We start from the raw sequence: 19,801 nt of genomic DNA, 5'->3' as shown, positions 1-19,801 counted from the left end.
TCTCACCATAATGTTTGTTATTCTTTTTCGCTTAAGACTCTTCTAAGAAGCATTTTTTGGGTGATAGATTTGAAGAAACCTTTTGGTAGATGGTACATAATGGCTATAAACTCCTTCCTTTGACTTCCACAGCCTCCTGAGCCCTTGATCTCTCCAAGAGTCCACCTCATGTATGGAGGCTCAGGTCCCGAGGCCCTGGCCTTCAGGTTTTGCTCTATCAAGCTAGTCCACCAGGCCGATAAGCATCGTGAGTCGGAACTTTGGGAGGCCCTAAATACCCTTCAGTTTGCACTTCCATTTCAGGTCAGAGGAGTTGCAATAAACAGAACTGCATTGCTAGACAAGACGTCTGTTTTTAAAACATTTGTTATTCTTCAGCTCCTCCTTTTCTTCATCCCCCACTAGTGTCAGCTGAACAGCTTTGAGGTTTTTTACTTCTGTAGTGTTAATCCTTGACTGTAGAAGCACATATATTTAGGAGATGACGATTGTGTTTCTCTGTACAAAGTTACACTGCTCACTTCTGTTTTCTTCATGTTAGTTTAACACAACAAGAGTAGCCCATCAGAGAGAGTGGGTGACACAGAGGAAGTGAAGCAATAAGCCATTATAAATCCAAACCCGCGTGGCCTGTCCACTTCTCTCTTCCGCTACTATTAAGTTGAGTTTTTAAAAAGAAAAAAGCAAAAAAAAAAGCAAAAAAAAAAAGCAAGTGACTTATTGTCCCACAGACGGAATGGCACGTAAGGCCTCAGCTTCGGGGCTTTGCTTTTGTGTCGTCTCTTGCAGAGCCGGTAGGGTTGATGGGGCAGGGGATGACTGGGGTGAAGACTTTGTGTCTTTGTGAAAGACGTCATGAGCTGACGTCCGTTTCCGGCGCCACTACCCTCTCTTGTTTGCGGTGTGGTTTCTTCACAATCAACAAGAATCAAGGTTGTTTGTGATTCCCATGGCCATCTCATTACATTGTATTGTTTCTATCAAATACGTGATCATGGTTTTATTCGTTTTTATTTTGTTTATAAAGTATGGATACCATAACTGGAAACCTGCTCTTTGCATAGATTTTGTTTATGTTAACTTACTTATGTCATTCTCCCATATAGATGGGTCTAATATAAGTGAAAAGATTTAAAAAACAAAAACAAATACATTTATCCAAGATAAATGTATTTAGTTCTTATATAGTAACCTGGATAGTTATCATAAATAATAGACAGTAAATTCAGTTGGCTCACTGACAAACGATTTTTCAAACATTTTGCAAACAAGCATGCCTTGATTAAGCAAGTCTAACATGAAACGATATGGCACCATGGGACTCCAGGTTCTTCTGGTTGCAGGAGCCTTGGCTGCAGCGGCCGAGCTGGCTGCCGGGGCTAATATCTGTGGCTGATCTCCAAGCCTGGCTGCTTGCGGATCCCATAGCAAGCTGGAGCCCCAGACATGGCTGATGCACCTGTGGTTTGCTGTTATGCCTGTGAGTGAACGTGAGTGCACGTGCGCAGAGTCATGTGCAGAGTCACGTGAGCCGATGAAAGTTGTGAAAAGCTGCGTTGCAACAGGACCCACTTCTTGTTCTACACATCCTGCTCTGTGACCGTTCTTCCTACTATAGGGCTCGTAACATTAGACTGTGCCATAACCTAGTGAGAGCTGGGCGCGGTGCACTCCAGTGTCTCTGCGCTCTCTGCTTGTACAGGACTAGGGCTAAAGGAGTTTTGGCCAAAGCGGTTGTGCAGTATACTGAAACAGATTTATTCCAAATTTCTTTTCTTGTTGTTCTGCTTTTTTTTCAAATAAATATTTAGTAGGTCCAGAATAAAGTTGTACAGTAATTCCAGAGTAATTTTGTTGTATTCATTTAGCCAAATTGAGGTAAACTTGAACAGACAGTATTAGTGCAGAACTTAGTTGAGATTAAGTGTAACTAATATTATAGTGTACTTCAGTTGTCTTATAGGTGCAGCACCTGCTGGTCTCCATCTCTCTGATGTACACACATCCATTTAATGTCGTTTAGCAGACACTTTTGTCCAAAGCAGCTTACAATTGTCTGAGTACAGCTTGAGCAATTTAGGGTTAATGGACTTGCTTATGGGACCAACAGTGGCCACCTGGCTGTGGTGGGGCTTGAACTGGCAACCTTCTGATTACTAGTCAAGTACCTTAACCACTGAGCTACCACTGCCACTACCTGTGCTTTATACTAAACTGAGTAGTCTCAAATATATTTCTGTGTCTTTAGACAATCTATCTATACAAAAGTACATTGCATACCTTATAACAGTTGTACCAACTCTGCCCATATGATATTGTCAAAAATCGTTGTATTAAATTTTGTTATATATGGAAAATGGCACTGCGTGGCTAAACCAGTAACAGCAAGCAGCTGGAAATTCACACATACACAAGCCACCAAAGTCTGTTGGAAATGATTTCACAACTTGATACCAATTGGGTGTATTTTGTAATTATTTAAGCCATCAGTTTGCACATGCTACTTATGTAGGCATTGCTTGTTAGCCGACAAGACAAAAGTAAAGAAGCAAAATTGGGCCCTAAAACATAAATTGGCTGAATGACTGCATTCAGGATGAGGGGCAAATTTCGGTAAATTAGGTTTTTGTCAATTGATTCCTTTAATCACCACCACCCAGGATCCAATAATTGGCCAGTTCCTTTGCCTTTCATGGGCTAAAACTTATTGGCTTATTTATTTACCTCTGTTTGGCCATCCTAGACACGCCCCTTCCTCACCCCTCCTCTTCATCTGCCCTTCATCCCTCTAGTTTTAGAGAGAGAGAGAGAGAGAGAGTTGCTTAACCTCCTCTGACACTGTACCTTATCAGGTGGGCCGGTTGTGCGGGATTATATCGTGGATTAACGGGAGGAAGCGCAGCGAGAGGCTGCCTCGACTGCTGACACCCTCATAGCGCTATCCCTCCTGCTGCCGTGGGACGAGAAGAGGAAAGAGGAGAAAAAAAAACACAGAGGCAGATTAATAGAAGTGTCACCAGTGAAATTAGCTCTGTGAGCAGGCTGGCTGGCTGCGCTCGCTTTTTGGGGGAGCGTGTTTAACACGGTGACGTTCAGGGAGAGTCACGGCGCGCCGGAGATTTACCCACCCGCAGCTACAGCACGCCCACAGGAACGGGCTTGTGCTTCCGTTCTCGAGCAAGTGAGCGCACGAAGGTCTCAAAATGTGCACTTGGCACATGGTAACGCACTGCATATATATCCAAGGACTTCACGGAGTTCAGGATTTCCTCAGAGTGGGGTCATTCATGAACTGTTTTTTAAAGTAGGACCCAGATGAAGGTTTATAGAGAGAGGCAGAAAGAGACTGTTGGAAAATGACAAGAAGGATGATCTCAGAAACCTGACGAGTGTTCTGATTTTCTTCTCGTGTGCTGAGACGGCTCAAAGAGTCTCTGGTGAGACGTAAGGAAGAAGGAGGGCGGGATGCTCAGTTTGAACCACAGACGAAGCTAACGGTTAATTGGGGCGGAGGCAGATGCTAGAGGCCTCTCCAGATCTACGAGCGTGCTGATGCCTTCTAACAGCCTTTTGGCTCTCTGGGTGTGGAAAACCTTTAAAAGCATTTACCTGTCTCAGGCTCCCTCTAAACCGTTTAACTTCACTACACACCTTCTGGAGGCTTTCACAAACATGGAGATAGACCAGTAGAAGGTTGAACCTGTTTAATTTAGCATTATTAAAATCTCTTGTAATGTGGATTAGTAGCACACTAAAGGCTATTCAGTCCTTCACAGAACCTCTTTAGCTCTGTAACTCTGAAACCATTCTAAGATTTTCACTTTACATGTCCTTCACTAATTGGTGAATACTCACCCAAAACATTCACTAGGACCCATACAATGTCCACATTTATAGCTTCAAGACCATTAAAATCTAAAGACTGTTACGATTGGATAATTCCTAAGACCATTAAAAAATGAAGATGGTTACAATTGAATCTTGCCATTACCACTGTAACTAAGGGCATCCATCACACAAGAGTCAGTTTAATATAGAAACTCCTGAGAGTGATGCCCTCCTGCCAGACAAATAGGATAATATTTGAAGGATTATGTATTATCCTTTGCACATAGAGAGTGTTCAGACTAAAACTTCTGAATGCAATATATATTTGCATATTTCTATATTTCACACTTGCCAACCACTAGATAAGAAACACTATTTTATTCTAAACCTCTTTTAGGCTGTAGCCCTTCTGTTGTCATGCACAGATTGTGTTTGCCATCCTCTAGTTGTCAGATCAATGGTCAGTTTTTGGTGGGTGATGAGGAAGTAACACTTGCATATTATTTACATGTCCTGCTGTTTCATGCGTTTTTAATCAACAATTCCATGCAAACAGCAACAGAATGTCAAATCATGGTGACAACTAACATGGAATTTGAAGTAATCTCCCTTCCCATGGTAATTTAAGAGCAGGGTTATGGTTTTCAACCACAGTAAAAAATTGAATCAGAAAGCACAAACTTGTAAATGTAAAAACAAGCAGTTTGCTCACATTGTAAATGATTCAGCACATACTGGCGTAGCTGTTGGGTGTGTGCGTGCTTGTGTGTGAAAGTCAGGAAGTGCTGGTTGCTGGTTTCTCTAAAGCACATTACTATGGAGTTGTAAATATCAACAGGACGGAGAACTCGTGGTTCTGTGTTCATTCCTCTGCCGTTCAGTGTTCCACATCCAAGGAAACATTGGCTGCCTCTGCTGCCTCTGGGCCACTGCTGACTCTGAATAATCCAGTTTCTCGAAGGCTGCAGGAGAGAAGGCAGAGGAGGCTCTTTATGTGCTCAATAATTCACATGATGATAAACTGAAATGTACGCTTGAAAATTATGGCTATAGTAAAAATAATAAGCTCACAAAATGTATTTTTTATTAATTTAATGCCAACCATTATAGCTGCTTAGCTTTTGAGCTGTTTTTTTTTAGCTGGTTTTTTTTTTTTTTTTTTACCTCATTTGTTTTTTTCAACTGGTAATGTACTGTAGGAGTTCATAACACATTTATAATTTCATATTCAAATGAGTCTAGTGATCAACTACAGATGTAAGATGGTGACCACAGTGCAGTTACTGGCAGATGTTGTTGTTGTTTCCTTCTGTACATTTAATTACTGAAATTTTTATTTTTGATGCCCATGTGACTGCCTCTTTCCTGTGGCTTGTGATGTGTTAAAATGCATTATAACACATCAGTCTGCACCAAGTTTGGTTGACCTCCTAAACACCGCCCATCCTCGGTTTCCAGGACAACGGCGATGAGACCCACAGGATCGCCCCGTCACCTGTCGTCCACGTTCGAGGACTCTGCGAGTCTGTGGTGGAGGCTGACTTAGTGGAGGCTTTGGAGAAATTTGGAAACATCTGGTAAAAACTGCATTTTTTTTTTCTAAATATACAGGCTCGATACTGTACTAATATGATCTGCTTGCTCTGCTCCTTAAAGACAAAAGGCATGGATGAATCTCAAGTTTATCAAAGCGGTTATCGTTACGAGAGGTTAATGGCACAGTAAATCTTCCTTGTGTATACACTGATGTAGTGGTGAGAGTGTAAGGTTTATTAACCTTCAAGATAAACCCAGCTCTCAAATGAATAATTGAGAGACAACTCCTAATCAAAGCTATCACTTGTCCTTTGAAGCTTGTGTCTCTTGGATGTCACGAATACCAATTAACTCTTAATAAGGTTGTGATAAATGTGGTGGATATATCGCCATATTAAGCTGGTTCAATCTCCCACAAGGTCCCATGGGAGTTTTCATTCCAAATTCAATGAATTAAAGTGGAGCACAAGAGTATACGGTAATGGTATCGGTCATGTCTCCTTGTCATGTTATCTTGGAAAGTATAAGCCTGTTGAGATCAATAGATATCTGTAATATACAAAGATTGTGTGCGACAGTGTAACAGGTGTGAGACGCCACTAGCCAGGAGCTTCCCTCCCAAACAATGGCAAAAATCCACAGAATCTCATAGGGTATGTAGTGTTGATATGTTGGAGAGCAATTGCTTTTAAGAACTTACAGGTAATCTAACTGTGTCCACATTTGCTTAAATGTGGTGTATTAGATTTAGCCCCTATGACAACACTCCTGAGAACATTTGAACTAAAACGGAAGTGTTCTATTTAGTACCCAGTTATCTCACTGTCACACGTGTAGTAGCACCAACATTGCAGTGTAATTGTTGAAATGTTCATGACCCCTATTTTGAAGGAGAAAGAAATCATGTGGCTGAGTTTTTAAAAAAATAATCAAACTCCTATAGTGTCTTTCTTACATTAAAGGTCAGTTTGCAAGTACAGGTGTTCAGTTAATTTTGGAGGCCCAGAAGTATATTGGGCGCGAATGAGGCTGGTCCGTGTACAGTGTAACAAAGCAGTACGCTCTCTCTGCCTGTGCCATTGGATATGCTGGCTAAGGTTAGCGTGAGGCATGGGAGGTGTCGAATAGCTCGGGATCAAACCCAGGGCTTCTTTCCGGTACACTTGAGCAGAAATAGAGCAGCACATCAGGGTATTTTTAGGCCAGCGGCAACATTGACGGAGGACTTCTCCGGGAACGTCTGACGGTGGGGGTGGGTTGGTATGGGTTGCTCTGGCATTGTATTTAAACCGCAGACGCAGGCGGTCGAGTCGCCTCGGGAAGAAGACCGACGATGGCCACGCCGTAATGAGCTACGGCTAGAGTACCCGGGCGCAAGCGCGATTCTCCTCGTGCCAGGGTGGCAACAGGCAGGCAGCACACGGGGTTGTTCACTGAGAGGGGTGGACACCGTGGGGGCAGAATGCAAGCGTGAGCTCGGTGTTGTGTGATAATGGCTCCGGCACTCTCGCGATCTGGACGCTGGTGCGTCGAGGTACATTACCGATTAGTTATTAGTGTCCTGCGCTGTGATTCTCCAGAATCTGTTATTTTCACACTTCAGTAATTGGCGCTGGCTGTGTCCGTGCTGTCTCATAACGTGTGATGAAACGTGTGAGAATATATAAAGCATGAAAAAGATGACTGATGCTATCGAAATGTAGATTTCACACTCATAAATGAGTGCTGTGGAAGTGTTTTACAGGGTCATAACTAAGAGCAGCAGGGCATTGTGAAGGAGACTGGAGGACAAAGAAAGGCTATTTCATATTTTGCATTTTTGCTGCTGTAAGCCAGTGCTTATCAGCACCGTATGTCGTACTTGTCACTCAGAAGCCGTCTGAGATCATATCAGTCACCCCTAAGAGAATTTGACTGGTCTGGTTGAATGATGCGCTGATGAATGTTGCCATATGGGTAGCGAGAGGTTTAGCCTGTATATACCTTGACACTTGAGATCTGGAGTTGTGTCGTTTTCCTGAAGCCCCAGACTAAGATGCACCCTGTGCCCTCCTGCCCAGCTACGTGATGATGATGCCGTTTAAGAGGCAGGCGCTGGTGGAGTTTGAGGACGTGGAGAGCTCCGACCGCTGCGTGGCCTGTGGCTCCAGCGAGGCCGTCTACATCGCCGGGCAGCAGGCCTACTTCAACTACTCCACCAGTAAGCGCATCACCCGGCCCACCAACGCCGACGACCCCAACAGCGGGAACAAAGTGCTGCTGCTCTCCATCCAGAACCCGCTCTATCCGATCACTACGGTAACTACGATCCACCATGTTCTCTAGGTACAGCAGTTAGAAGCCACTAGAGTACATTGCTATGGTAACTAGAACCATCATTATGGTTACCTCCACTCAAACCCGGTCACCATGGTGACTACAATTCACTGCACACTATTACTATGGTAAATTGGTAATACAGGGAGTAACTAAAACTTGCTCAACTCTATCACTGCAAAAATCAATGCTCTGACCCCACCCCCATCCCCACAGCTCCCTGAAATGCATAAATGAAATATTTACCAACCAAGAAAAGAAATCTTTCACTTTTTCACTGACTAAAATCTCTACCACATGAAGCTTCAGCAACCAGTATGTTTTCCTGTTACTATGGTAACCAGTATCCCCACTGCCATAACTATTGCACTCTGAAATGCATTGCTTTATCACCAGGGTAACTGCCAAGTCATTAGCAACTGGTTCCTATTTCACATCCATCACTGATTATCTGAAAAATGCAAAAAGGGTGTGTGAGTGTGAGTGTGTGTGAGTGAGAGTGTGTGCATATATACATATATATGCACACACACACACACACACACACACACAAAAATATGAATCATTGTGTAGTACAGGAGCTCACTAATGGCTAGTCAGCTGAAACCTCATTGATCACCATTATGCGAGTTATCATTCCTCTGTTTTCAACAACTCCCAACAGAGTAACCATTCCAGCTGAGGCTCCTGCTATACATCAGTGTCCTGAGCAGACACAATCAAGACTCCACTCGAGTTAATGGGCCCTGAAAGATTCTCCCTGCCCGCAGTGGTGCTGTGTTAAGCCGCACGGCTCTTTCGGAAAACGGCGAGGCCCGGTTATCGGCCTATAGATCCGAGTTTCGAACGGCATCTAGCGTAATTAACAAGCTAATGAGATACGTCCCACGACATTCTTTTTCGGGGTCCGCTGAAGCGTGTGGAAATCGTGTGCGTTCCATACATGAGGATGGATGTGCACGTTGTAGTCCTTTGGTGTATTATTAGTGGAAGTTCCCTTCATGCATGCAGATAAATGAAGTGCACGTTTGATGTATTTGTCATTAGTGCTGAACCTTCTCCCTCTGTTTGATGTTGCAGGATGTTTTATACACAGTGTGCAACCCGATTGGTAATGTGCTACGGATTGTCATCTTCAAGCGTAACGGAATCCAGGCCATGGTAGAATATCCTTCCTGGACCTCACACTGCTGAAACTGCAGCGGAATTAGCACCACCGAGCTGGGCGTGTGTGCATATATGTGTGTGTGTGCATATGTGTATGTGTGTGTGATTGAGACCATCACTCAGGAAGGTAAAATTGGTGTTCTGGCTGGCTCTTTGATTTGGCAGCTGCAGGACCTGGGTTTGAGTCTTGGGTTTGAGAGCAAGTGTAGTTGCTGCCTTCAGCCCTTCCCACAATGCGTGTGCACGTTTTGCGAGGCGTCTGTTACATCATACTGTTCCTCAGGCATGCCAGGCATGCGCACGTGTGCATGTGCACACGTCAAGTTGTGGGCATCTCTAATTTTCAGCATATACATGCACACACAACATCCACATAGACACAGATGCTGACCAGTACACACGTATGCAAGCACACACACATACTGCTATCACTTTCAGTAGCTAGGTCATCGCAAGGACCTCTCTAGCATTCGAGGACCCTCAGCAAATATAAATGTATCCAGCACAACACATACTGACATTGACGAGACAAGCCTTCTCCGCAGAGAGTTGACGTGGAGGCGTAGTGCTCAGGCTTATCAGCAAGCTGTGTCTCTATCTCTGTCAGTCGTGTACCGCCAAATAGTTTCCTCATGGAAACGTTTTTCCAATGTGCAGCTCTGTTCACGTTCATTTTGCCAGCTGGCGCAAGACGAACCATAAAAGTTGCATTTGGAGCTCGATGTTTTGGGATTCACACCTATAATATTTAGGGTGTTTTGAGTGTTTTTGAAGGCTAGATTCTCAGTGTGAGGCCCTGTATACCCATGTTACAGCCCACAAACCCGACAGGGGCCAGGAGGGTCTGCCGCGCTTCACAGCACATGGATCCACCTGCTCCTGGCTCTCCATACCTGTCCATATGCTCCTGTGAATGCAGGATTGCACGTGTGGGCTCATGAGAGACGCGGGCCACTGCCCTTGGCTTTGACCTTGCCTGGTCGCCATGCAGCTTGCAGTGTCGTTCGCTGTGGCGAGTGTCTCTATGGCAACGGGTTCTGCCATCTTTCGCTTCCCAGAGCTTTGTGTGGGTGTTTTTTTTGTTTGTTTTTTCCCGTCGGGTTGTTGGCTCTGAAACCCCGGGTCGAGAAGCGACGATCGTCCTGGTGTCTACCGTTTCAACGCCTTTGTCCTTGACTCCGCCTCCTACGTTCGAATCTGTCCAGAATGCCCAGAAAGCCAAAGCAGCACTCAATGGAGCCGACATATACGCCGGCTGCTGCACTCTGAAAATCGAGTACGCTCGGGTAAATCTGCGGCGCTCACCCACGCGCACACACACTTCCACACAGGCGCACGCGCACACGCGCGCGCACCAACACGCGCGCACACACACACACACGTACGCACGAGGCTAACACACATGCAGCGGCGCTGTGCTCTCTCTCTCCCTCCCCCCATTCTAGCCCTCACGCCTCAACGTCATCAGAAACGACAACGACAGTTGGGACTACACCAAACCCTTTTTGGTCAGAAGAGGTAAGGGCCATTGCAGTGTCGCCGTGCTTGTGTGAATGTGTACGCGCACGCGCGTGTGTGTAAATGCAAGATCGTAATAGGTCACTGACACTGAAAGCGTGAATTTTTGCCATTTACTCTCCGCCATGTGTGTGTACATCCATCTGTTTCTGTCCCCTCTCACCCAAGCAGGCACAGGTGTTAAATTGCCATGTTTTCTTCATAGCTTTGCCTAGACAGCGTTAGACACCACTGGTGGTCCATAGAGTTATTTTCATTCACGTTTTATCCTGTATCACGATGTAAGTAGGCTGCCGCAGAAAATCCTGAACCTGTGAGCGAGTGGCCAAAAAGTGCTCACTTCGCTGGAACATCAACAGGCTTCTTAACGGTTATTCCCAAAACGGTCCTGGAGGTCGCCCGGCCACGCGGCTTAGAAGCCGCAGAGCAGGCGGACATCCTGGTAGGACGGGGGGAAAAAAAGAAGTCCTGCAGTCTCGTTAATCTGAGAAAGATGGGGGGGTGGGCTGTGGGCTGTGGGCTGTGGGTGGGGGCAGTCTTAGGGAAAGCGCGAATACGTTGCGGAGGCACAAAAGCGTGTGATTAACCAATTTATGGTTCGGCTGGATCGTAACGGCATCGCTGCTCCCCCGACACACACCCCCCTCGTGTGTAGAGGGTAAACAGAGCGTTATCACCAGAGAGCTGCCTCTGCTTAGCAATCGATCGGCGTCTTCTGTGTGGGATTTGAAGGTCTGTTTGACTTTGGCCATGGTGCAGAGCTATTGCTCCCTCTTGCTGTCTTGCTCGCTCTTGCGCTCTCTTTCTCTCACTCCCTCGCGCTCTCACACTCTCTCTATCAGTCCCTCGCTCTCTCGCGCTCTCTCTCTCTTTCAGCTACATGCTGTCGAGCGCCATTGTTCTAGCACTGAGGTGAAGGACTGTGTGTTCATTGGGAGACACTGCACTGGAATTTGAATGCTAATTGAATCCTAAACCACTGAAATAAATCAAGGCATAAAAAAATCTATCCACCCCATCTTCCCCAGTCCAGTCCTCTCGTTTTCTCTGTTACTAGAGTCACACACACTCTCTCTTTCTCTCTCTCTCTCTCTCTCTCTCTCTCTCTCTCTCCCCCTCCCTCCCTCCCTCTCTCTCCCTCTCCCCCTGCCTTTCAGTCAGCACTCTGTAATATTAGAAATGTCATAAAGGAAACCCTCCACACAGGCCTACACATAATGGCTTCACTCTAGCAAAGCATCTAAGCATCAACAAGAATTAAAAGGAACACGGGTTTCCAAACATCCTTTTTATTTACACCTTGACCAACTACCCTTGTTTAAACAGCCTAAACATGCCTTGGCCTGCCATGGTAGCACAGGAATTGTATTTTTTTCCCCCTCAGTCAGCCCCTCTGGAGATCATTCAGCCCAGTGCATGGCTCTTCACAGGTCCAGAGTCAGGTTAACATGGCAGTAAGACTGATTTTGTCGTGCTGTGGGATGATATCTGTCACACTGTGAAGTATTTAGTGAGAATGTGAATCTCAGCAAAGGTGAGCAGGACCCAGTAAACCCTGGCTGACTCTGCTGTGGGAAAGAGAACACGGTCAACTGTGTCACCGACTCCCAGAACAAGTCCCGAATCTATGAAATCTAAAGCAGTGGTTCTATTTGAAGAGAAGTCATGTAGAGAAGAAGTTCAACATTAAAGACGGTGGTCACCTTGAGCACCCCCCCCCATGTACACGCACACACACACACACACACACACACACACACTTCCCAGGATTCCTACTGGAAAACGGCTCATTTTGTAGCCATTAGCATCGCTCTGCATGACATCTCCCTGCAGACTCCCATAGCTGAACAGAAGCCGAAGGAGACGGGGAGAAGTGGAGAGCGGCCTTTGTGGCTCTTCCTTTCTTCCTCAGACAGTCTGGAGTAGGACTTTGTTCCTACACTTTCTCTGGCTTTGCTGACGCTGGCTCTGAAGACACAAGAGGATGACATTACAAATAACAAGACTCCTCCTTCTCTCTGTTGTGAACGGCTCATTCAGATGCTGTAGTTAGCCAGTATAATGATACAAAAGACTCCGTTCCACTTTCTCACTGAATTTAGTCTTTTTTTTTCTTTCTTTTTTTTTAATAAAGGAGATTAAAATGTGTAATGTTCTCATTGAAGTGCTTCCTCTCTTCTGGTTGCACTTTTCTGAGGAAGGGCAGGCACCTGGACACACCTACCGTTGAGCGCAAGTGTTTCTCGTCTCGCTGGCTGGGGCCAGCTGGGGTTTTCGTCTCTCTTTGAATTTGCCAACTGCTTTGAACAACCCCACAGCTGGCTTAAAGCTTCATGTCCTTGGTGTCACCTTTCTGATGAGACTTACTTTACAATACTTACACAAATCCTAACTGTGTCTGTACAAAAGTGTTAGGACAAACAAGAAACTAAAAGCTATAGCTATAACCTGGGCACTGATGTTTCATATGCATGTAAAATGATTATATAACACACAAATAATCACAAATAAAATATATCCAAATCTTAATGCAGATAAACATAAAATTGCAACTAATGTTTTGCTAGTTACCCAAAAACGTATCACTATCTTGTGAGGTAGCTAGAAGAACAACAGGTAGAGAAAGTCGCTCTCCTCAGCGTGTGACTTACAAAACGATCTTTTAGTGTGATGGCCTGAGACACTGAAACACAGTCCAGGCTGTTCACTTCCAGGCCGAGCGCGGCCCCACCCCCTGCACAACCGAATCTGTGTGGAATCGCTTGGAAAAAAGAACAGCAAAGAATGTAGGACGAATATACCACTACTTCTAGGAACAGATAACCACTTATTGGTCTGATGAATGGCATTAAAGATTACAAGGCTTGACTGGCCTTAAGGAAGGCTCGTCACATTAGTCCACGTGGAAAATCAGATGTTTTCCTACGTCTGATCTGGGCTTTGGTATTGGGAAGTGGTTGGGTGACTCTTTCACAGACATCCCAGTGTCCTTTCAGTTTTCATGCCTCCCCCCACTTGGGTTGAGTTTCTGTTTCTAGTGATCCTCAACCAATGACATTTAAAGGGCTTTACGCAGCCTGTGACACCCCCCCTTGCTCTCTCTCTCGCTCTCTCACTCCCCCCCCCACACACACACACTCACTCTTTACCTCTATCTATTCTGTTTACGTGTGAAGCAGTTTTGAACGATTCATTATTATGTGAGATTAGAAACAAAGGGTTGTTGTTGTTGCCATATAGACACGGTTGCTTACATTCGGCAGTTAGCTGACCACCCACTGACATTTCACTCATCACGTCCGATCTCTCTCTCTCTGCCCCCCCCCCCCATCTGACTTTCTCACTGTTCGTCTCTCTCCTTTATCATGGTCACTTGTTTCCACTCCCCGTCTCTGAGATTGTGAATACATATTGCATGTTTTATCTAGGTGTGAATGTGTGTCTGTCTGTGTGTGAAATGGGTGCAGGACCGCCGGTTACAGACTGTCTATGGCATTTTTTGCAACCTCTTTTTCATGCTACTCTGCATGTGTGCTCTGATTTGTAGAACGTGGCAAAGGGAGGCAACGGCAGGCCATACTGGGCGAACACCCGTCCTCGTACAGTGACAACGGTTACGGTGAGCACGCGGCTCCATCTCGGGCCACCTGCCACACGTACACGCATTCGACGGCGCGTGCACACACTGCTCACGTGCAAATACCTCACTGCCTGTCTTTTTTATTTTTGCACCCTACTGTCATTCTGTCGTCCTGCAGCCGATTCTCAGTTAGGGTGATTAAGTTTGCTCGCCCTCTGCGACAGAAGAGAGACAGAGAGAGAGAGAGAGAGAGAGAGTGAGGAAAGGAGAGGAGAAACAGAGGGCAGAAATTGGGGGGGTGAGATACTGTTCTGCTAAGTACTGTGTAATTAGCAAGAGCTGTGGGGGAACCGGAGTGCATCAGACTAGAAAATGGTGTGTAATTTCTCTCCATCATTTCTCTCCTAGTTTTTTGGGGTTTTTTTTATTTAAAATCCTCGGTTCTGAAGAATTGCACTGGAATTGTAACAGCTGCTTTCTGCAAATGAAGGCTCTTCCTTCTCTCTCTTGTCTCTCATCATGCCCCCATGACTGCCCAGGGTCACACTGCCCCCTGCTGCCACTGCCCAGTAATAACAGGTTCAAAAGGAGCTCCCATGACGTGCCAGATGTGGTGGCCTACCCCCTGCCCCAAACTTCTTCCTACATTGGCCACTCCTCCAGCTCTGTTGCCATGGTGAGCGGCCTGCATCCTAGCAAGATGAACTGTACCCGCATCTTCAACCTCTTCTGTCTCTATGGCAACGTTGAGAAGGTACGTGAGATTGAAAAGGGTCCGCAGTGCTTCGATACCTAATGTCTGATAGCGGCTCCCCTGTGTGAAAGCAGATTAGACAGAATGGCATGAAGAAGCTGCTCACAGGTAGCCACGATGTTAGTCCTGTAACTATATGTGCAAATGGAATGATGGGGCTCGGGGGGCTGCAGATGATACGAGTCCTTTCCGCGCACAGGTGAAATTCATGAAAAGTGTGCCAGGCACAGCCCTGGTGGAGATGGGCGATGAGTATGCTGTGGACCGGGCCATCACACACCTCAACAGCATCAAGGTCTTCGGGAAGAGGCTCAATGTATGGTAAGGACGCTCCTCTCCTGCTGTGGACACACACCTGGCCAAGAGTTAACGCGAAAGAGTTAGAAGTGAAATTAGCAACGTCTATTCAGTATTTCCCTGCTACCTCATTTTGGGTGCGTGGAGGGTGAAGGGGTGTGTGTCACTTCTCGTTTGGCGTACTTTCATATATATTTTTGGTCAAGTTCTTTGACTTGGTGAAATGTTATAACTGTTAAAGCTTTATGAAGAGTAATTAGGGGAATGGCGACTTCTACTGTATAACTGTCTACTTTAGAGTTTTTGCTATGCTGGCTTCAGAATTTAAAGAATAAAGAAGCTTGAGTTTCATTTTTGTCTCGTCGAGTTTTCCTGAAGAGCCCTCGCGGGGCATGAGGGGACGTCTCGGTTTGGCGGACTTCATCCATCAAAATAATTTGCTGGTGTGGCTCCCGCTTCAGTTAAGAGAGCGCGAGCGCGGCATGCGACAGCAGCCACGGGCCCCTGCGAGCGGCGCGTTAGCGAGCGCGAGACAGGGCACCGTCTGCTGCAGCTCCAGCACGGAAGCGTGGATCTCTTTGTCTGCTCAGCTGTGCTTCTGGCCGAGGGCCGTGTCTCCTCTGTCCGTCTCGTCTCGTCATCGGTGCCGCTGTCCTCCAAAACGTTACTCAAGGGCTTTTCCGAGTGTCCCGAATGACTGATGTGTGACTGATGCTCCAGTCACTTCAGAAGGATGAGCACTGTTTCTTGCCCTCTTTTGGCCTCCTTCCCTTCCTTCTTCATGCCATTTGCTCGATTTGTCTTTATATGTTTTGCCCTTCCCTAATTGAAACATCTCTCTCTCTCTCCCCCTCCCTCTGCAGTGTGTCCAAGCAACACGCCGTCATCCCCAGCCAGGTCTTCGAGCTGGAGGACGGCTCCAGTAGCTACAAAGACTTCGCCATGACCCGTAACAACCGCTTCACCAGCGCCGGGCAGGCCTCCAAGAACATAATCCAGCCGCCTTCCTGCGTGCTGCACTTCTACAACGTCCCTCCCTGCATCTCCGAGGACGACCTGCTGATGGTCAGTTATTTGTCGTGCCGGTGGACAGATTGCTGGGGGGTGGGGGTTGGTTTCAACGATGGTACAAGCCAGACCTGTTTTGGAGGCAGATATAGAGTCGAGCTGGCTCCCCATCACAGCTGTTCGCCTCCGATTCCACCCACGCTTTGTGGCTGTCACCCTCAGCGGTCATCACACAGCTTCTGTTGAGTGCCGATAGCATTTAGGACTGTTAAAAATGGCCCTTTCAAACTAATGAACCCACTGTGCCCAGTCACCATGATAAATGAACTGAATTAGAGCTTGTGCCCTACATGATAAGTCGAACCTGTTTTGCACGCGAGCTTTCATGATTGTTCGCATAGCCATATTGTAGAGAAAATACTGACAGACTTGGGAGAATACATCACAGCCAGAGTTACTTAAACCTTCATAAAAAGTGATTCATGTTGTGTAGAACACAGCAAAGGAAGTAGCAGGAGGAGATGAAGACTGTTGGGTTTTGTTGGGTTTTATTTCTTCATTTCAACCCCCCCCCTTCTCGGTACAGCCATGTGCCACTCACTCACTCACCCACCCACCATGTTACTGATATGTTCCAGTTATGCAAGGAGCATGATGTGCCCGGCTTCATCAAGTTCAAGGTGTTTGATGCTAAACGTAAGTGCCTGCGTGTGTCTGTGCGTATCTGCGTATATATGTGTGCCTTACTGGGTGGGGGTGAATTTCTTGACACGTAAATGTTTGTAAGTTGTAAAGACATCAACTTTATTACAAATAAAACTTTTAAATCAAAATAGAGTTCAATTATATATAAATATAGTGTCCACACTGAGTTAATTTCAGAATGCATTACTAAATCACAGTTTTTCTGGCAGGGTTTTTTTTTCCCCTTAAGTACAAACGCTCTCCAAAAGCTCAATATAGAGTTGCATGAGTCACAGTGGTCTGTGTGGTGGGTGTGACATATTTTGTGATCCTTGCTGATGACCTCAACTCTGTTACTTACAGCCAGCTCCAAAACCATCTCGGGGCTCCTGGAATTTGACAGCAAGACCCACGCGGTGGAAGTGCTGACGGTCCTTAACCATTACCAGATCAGAATACCCAGTGAGTAGTGCTCTCCTTCCCAGTCTCCTGCTGCGTGTGTGTTACACTCTGCCACTGTGGCTCCACCCTCCTCTTCCATATGTCCTACCTCATTGTGACACGGCACCCTGCCTATTAGCCGACTGGCAGCCGCTAACAAAGGCGGGTTCTATGCCTTTGTTTTGGCCCTGTGCAGTTAATCTCGTGATGGGGAACGTAATCCATAGCCTCAGCAGGTGTTTTCCTTCGGTGCGAGGGGCAGGGGAAACAAAAAGACACCGGCTGCTCAGGCTTTTGTATATGTGCCTGCCAGATGCATTAATCCCCACTTATTTGTTTGTGAAGGCTCCTGGTTTTTGTTATCATAGTACAAGTTGCAAGGAAAATCCCCTTGTTAAGGGTTCCCAGTGGCTGTCTTGGTTTATTCAACACCTGAGACCATGGAACAGAAAAGCTTACTGATTAAACAGTTCCAAGTATAGACATACACCTTATGTTTATGTCTGAAAGCAATCTGAGTCATGGGAGGGGAACCAAGAGAAGAAATTAACAATATTTTGTTTCTCTGTCCATTTCTCCTGTTTCAGTGTCCAAGCAAAAGATTGTTCTGCTCAACAGAATCTTTTTCTTTACTATTTTTTTTCCAACTAACTAATCTACTCATTTTTGGTTTGGAAGAATATTTGACATGAAAGCCAGAAAACCAAACTCACCTCCATGATTGGATGATGATTGATGATTGGATGATATTGCTGAAATCATTGCTTTTGCTTGTTATATAGCCAGTGTGCTCTATCAAATAAAAATATGCTGTTCTGAAAATCTGTCTGTGAAAAATTGCTCTAAAAGGATCATAAAATCCTTAACAAACCCTCTTGCCTAAAAAGACTGGTTTAACCGGACCTGTCTGCCCTTCCACAGATGGCTCCAACCCTTACACCCTCAAGCTGTGCTTTTCCACCTCCTCCCACCTGTGAGATGGAGCTCGGGACACCCACTCCATACCACCGCGCTGTTTACAGGGGACGAAGTGGCAGAAAAAGCCGTGGAGACACCGGGAGACAGGAGTGGAGCGGAGGATGATATGAACTGGCACGGACCTTTTAGTGCGAGGACTCCCAAGCGCAAAACACTCAAAAATCGTTTTCGGCTTTTTTTTCTTCTCCTTCTTCCTCTTTTTCTTCTTCTTCTTCTTCTTCTTCTTCTTCTTCTTCTTGTTATTCTTTTTTTTTATTTTTTAGACTGTTATGTGTTTTTTTTTCCATCATTATTCTCTGGTATAACCAGAAACTGACTGACTTCATAATAATGAGACATGATGATGTCAACCCAGCCAATTCCGATTGGCCAGTGGCACTGAAGTTACGTTTCCCATGGCAACTGAAGCAAGATGAAACAAACTGGGACATCTTTATGTTTGTGTTTTTGGTCTCTAGCTAATGGCTTTTTTATGTTTTTCCTGTACTCTACAGAATTTACACAATCCAAAATGACAGTGACTTATGATTTATTGTTATGCCAATGTTCCTGACCTGAACAGTAGTTGTACGAACCGCCTGCTGATTCTGAAACTGACATGGTGTAATAAGATGTGTGTATAGATGTAGAGACAGAGGTAGAAAAGCCTGGGAAATGAGCAATCTGTTTATACACTGTAATTTAGACACGTCTGTAATATTTATGTGTATAGATGCTGAGTGAGTCCTGAGGTGGCCATGAGATTTACTGGGACACAAGGCGCCTGGTTTAGCCAGGGCAGCGACAGTAATGTGCTGCATGATTGGTCAAAGTATTCTTCTTGGACTAGTCATCAGTTGTTACCAGCTTTGCAGTAGCTAGTCAAGGTGGTGTGCTGAAGGCTGTCGATCCAGCCGCAAGAGTGTCTGCTGTGATGAATGATTTATGATTAACAGTCAGAGTGAGGTGTTGGTTGTATGTAACATTGTTGCTCCACAGGACTTTGGAATCCGAAAACGGACACATGGAAGGATTCTGGCCCGGTGGGCAGGATGCCAGCGCGGCTGCCTGACCGGGTCAAGCATGTACTATGCGCGTGATGGGAGCACTCGGCTGCTTCGGGGGGTGAAAGGTGGGGTGGAGGGGGTTTGCGTAGTGGGCTTCACATGCACCATGGGAGCCGTGCCCTGGGGGTGCCCGGTCTGCCGGATGACTGGCGCTGCCTGGCAGTGGGCAGGGATGGTACTTTTGACATCTCCTGGCGTGAGGTTGGAAGGCCATAGTGCAGGACGTGGAGCTGTAGAACCCACCGCCTTTGGCAGTCACAGCAGGAGCCGTGCAGAGGGAACCCAAGGATCACGTGTGCAGTATTCTCAGTTTACTTGTCCATGTGTGTAATTGGCACTTCAACACATCTGCTGTTCACTGTGAGCATGTCCAGCCATTAAAAACATTTGCCAGATGTCATGTCTGTCATTTATTACATTTTCAAATGTTATCAGGATGTGACTCAGTTTTAGATATTAAATGGTCTTTATGCTAAATATTCCCAGCATACTACTCAAATTGTCAAGAGTGAATGCAAATGTTAATAATTTTGTGTTTCATAGACTATAAGGTGTATCTGGAGTAGCCATCATCCTGTCATGAGAGCAGAATTATGAATACGAAGAGCCTTGTGTTATTTACCTGCTAGCCTCTTGCAGTTTGATGGT

At 45.8% G+C, this 19,801-nt stretch overlaps 1 protein-coding gene across 4 annotated transcripts in view; it reads left to right on the top strand.

The window, feature by feature from the left end:
* Window positions 1-19,548, top strand: part of LOC113578184 (heterogeneous nuclear ribonucleoprotein L-like) — a 35,583-nt gene extending 16,035 nt beyond the window's left edge. Inside the window, exons 2-13 of one of the 4 annotated variants that reach the window (XM_027011276.2) lie at window positions 5,287-5,405; window positions 7,425-7,662; window positions 8,761-8,846; window positions 10,037-10,133; window positions 10,293-10,365; window positions 13,913-13,984; window positions 14,485-14,699; window positions 14,899-15,020; window positions 15,860-16,061; window positions 16,643-16,700; window positions 17,052-17,150; window positions 18,051-19,548. In XM_027011276.2, the coding sequence (XP_026867077.1) occupies window positions 5,287-5,405; window positions 7,425-7,662; window positions 8,761-8,846; window positions 10,037-10,133; window positions 10,293-10,365; window positions 13,913-13,984; window positions 14,485-14,699; window positions 14,899-15,020; window positions 15,860-16,061; window positions 16,643-16,700; window positions 17,052-17,150; window positions 18,051-18,106 (1,437 nt within the window). In that variant the 3' untranslated portion in view covers window positions 18,107-19,548. Of the gene's footprint in view, window positions 1-5,286; window positions 5,406-6,653; window positions 6,899-7,424; window positions 7,663-8,760; window positions 8,847-10,036; window positions 10,134-10,292; window positions 10,366-13,912; window positions 13,985-14,484; window positions 14,700-14,898; window positions 15,021-15,859; window positions 16,062-16,642; window positions 16,701-17,051; window positions 17,151-18,050 lie in introns of those variants that run through there. The other 3 variants (XM_027011295.2, XM_027011306.2, XM_027011287.2) reach the window with 3 other exon arrangements.
* The last annotated feature ends 253 nt before the right edge of the window (window positions 19,549-19,801 follow it).

Source organism: Electrophorus electricus, chromosome 1 (genome assembly GCF_013358815.1).
Source record: "Electrophorus electricus isolate fEleEle1 chromosome 1, fEleEle1.pri, whole genome shotgun sequence".
Lineage (NCBI taxonomy): Eukaryota > Metazoa > Chordata > Actinopteri > Gymnotiformes > Gymnotidae > Electrophorus > Electrophorus electricus.
Note: the sequence above shows the minus strand (reverse complement) of the source record. Positions and strands in the feature narration are given on the sequence as shown.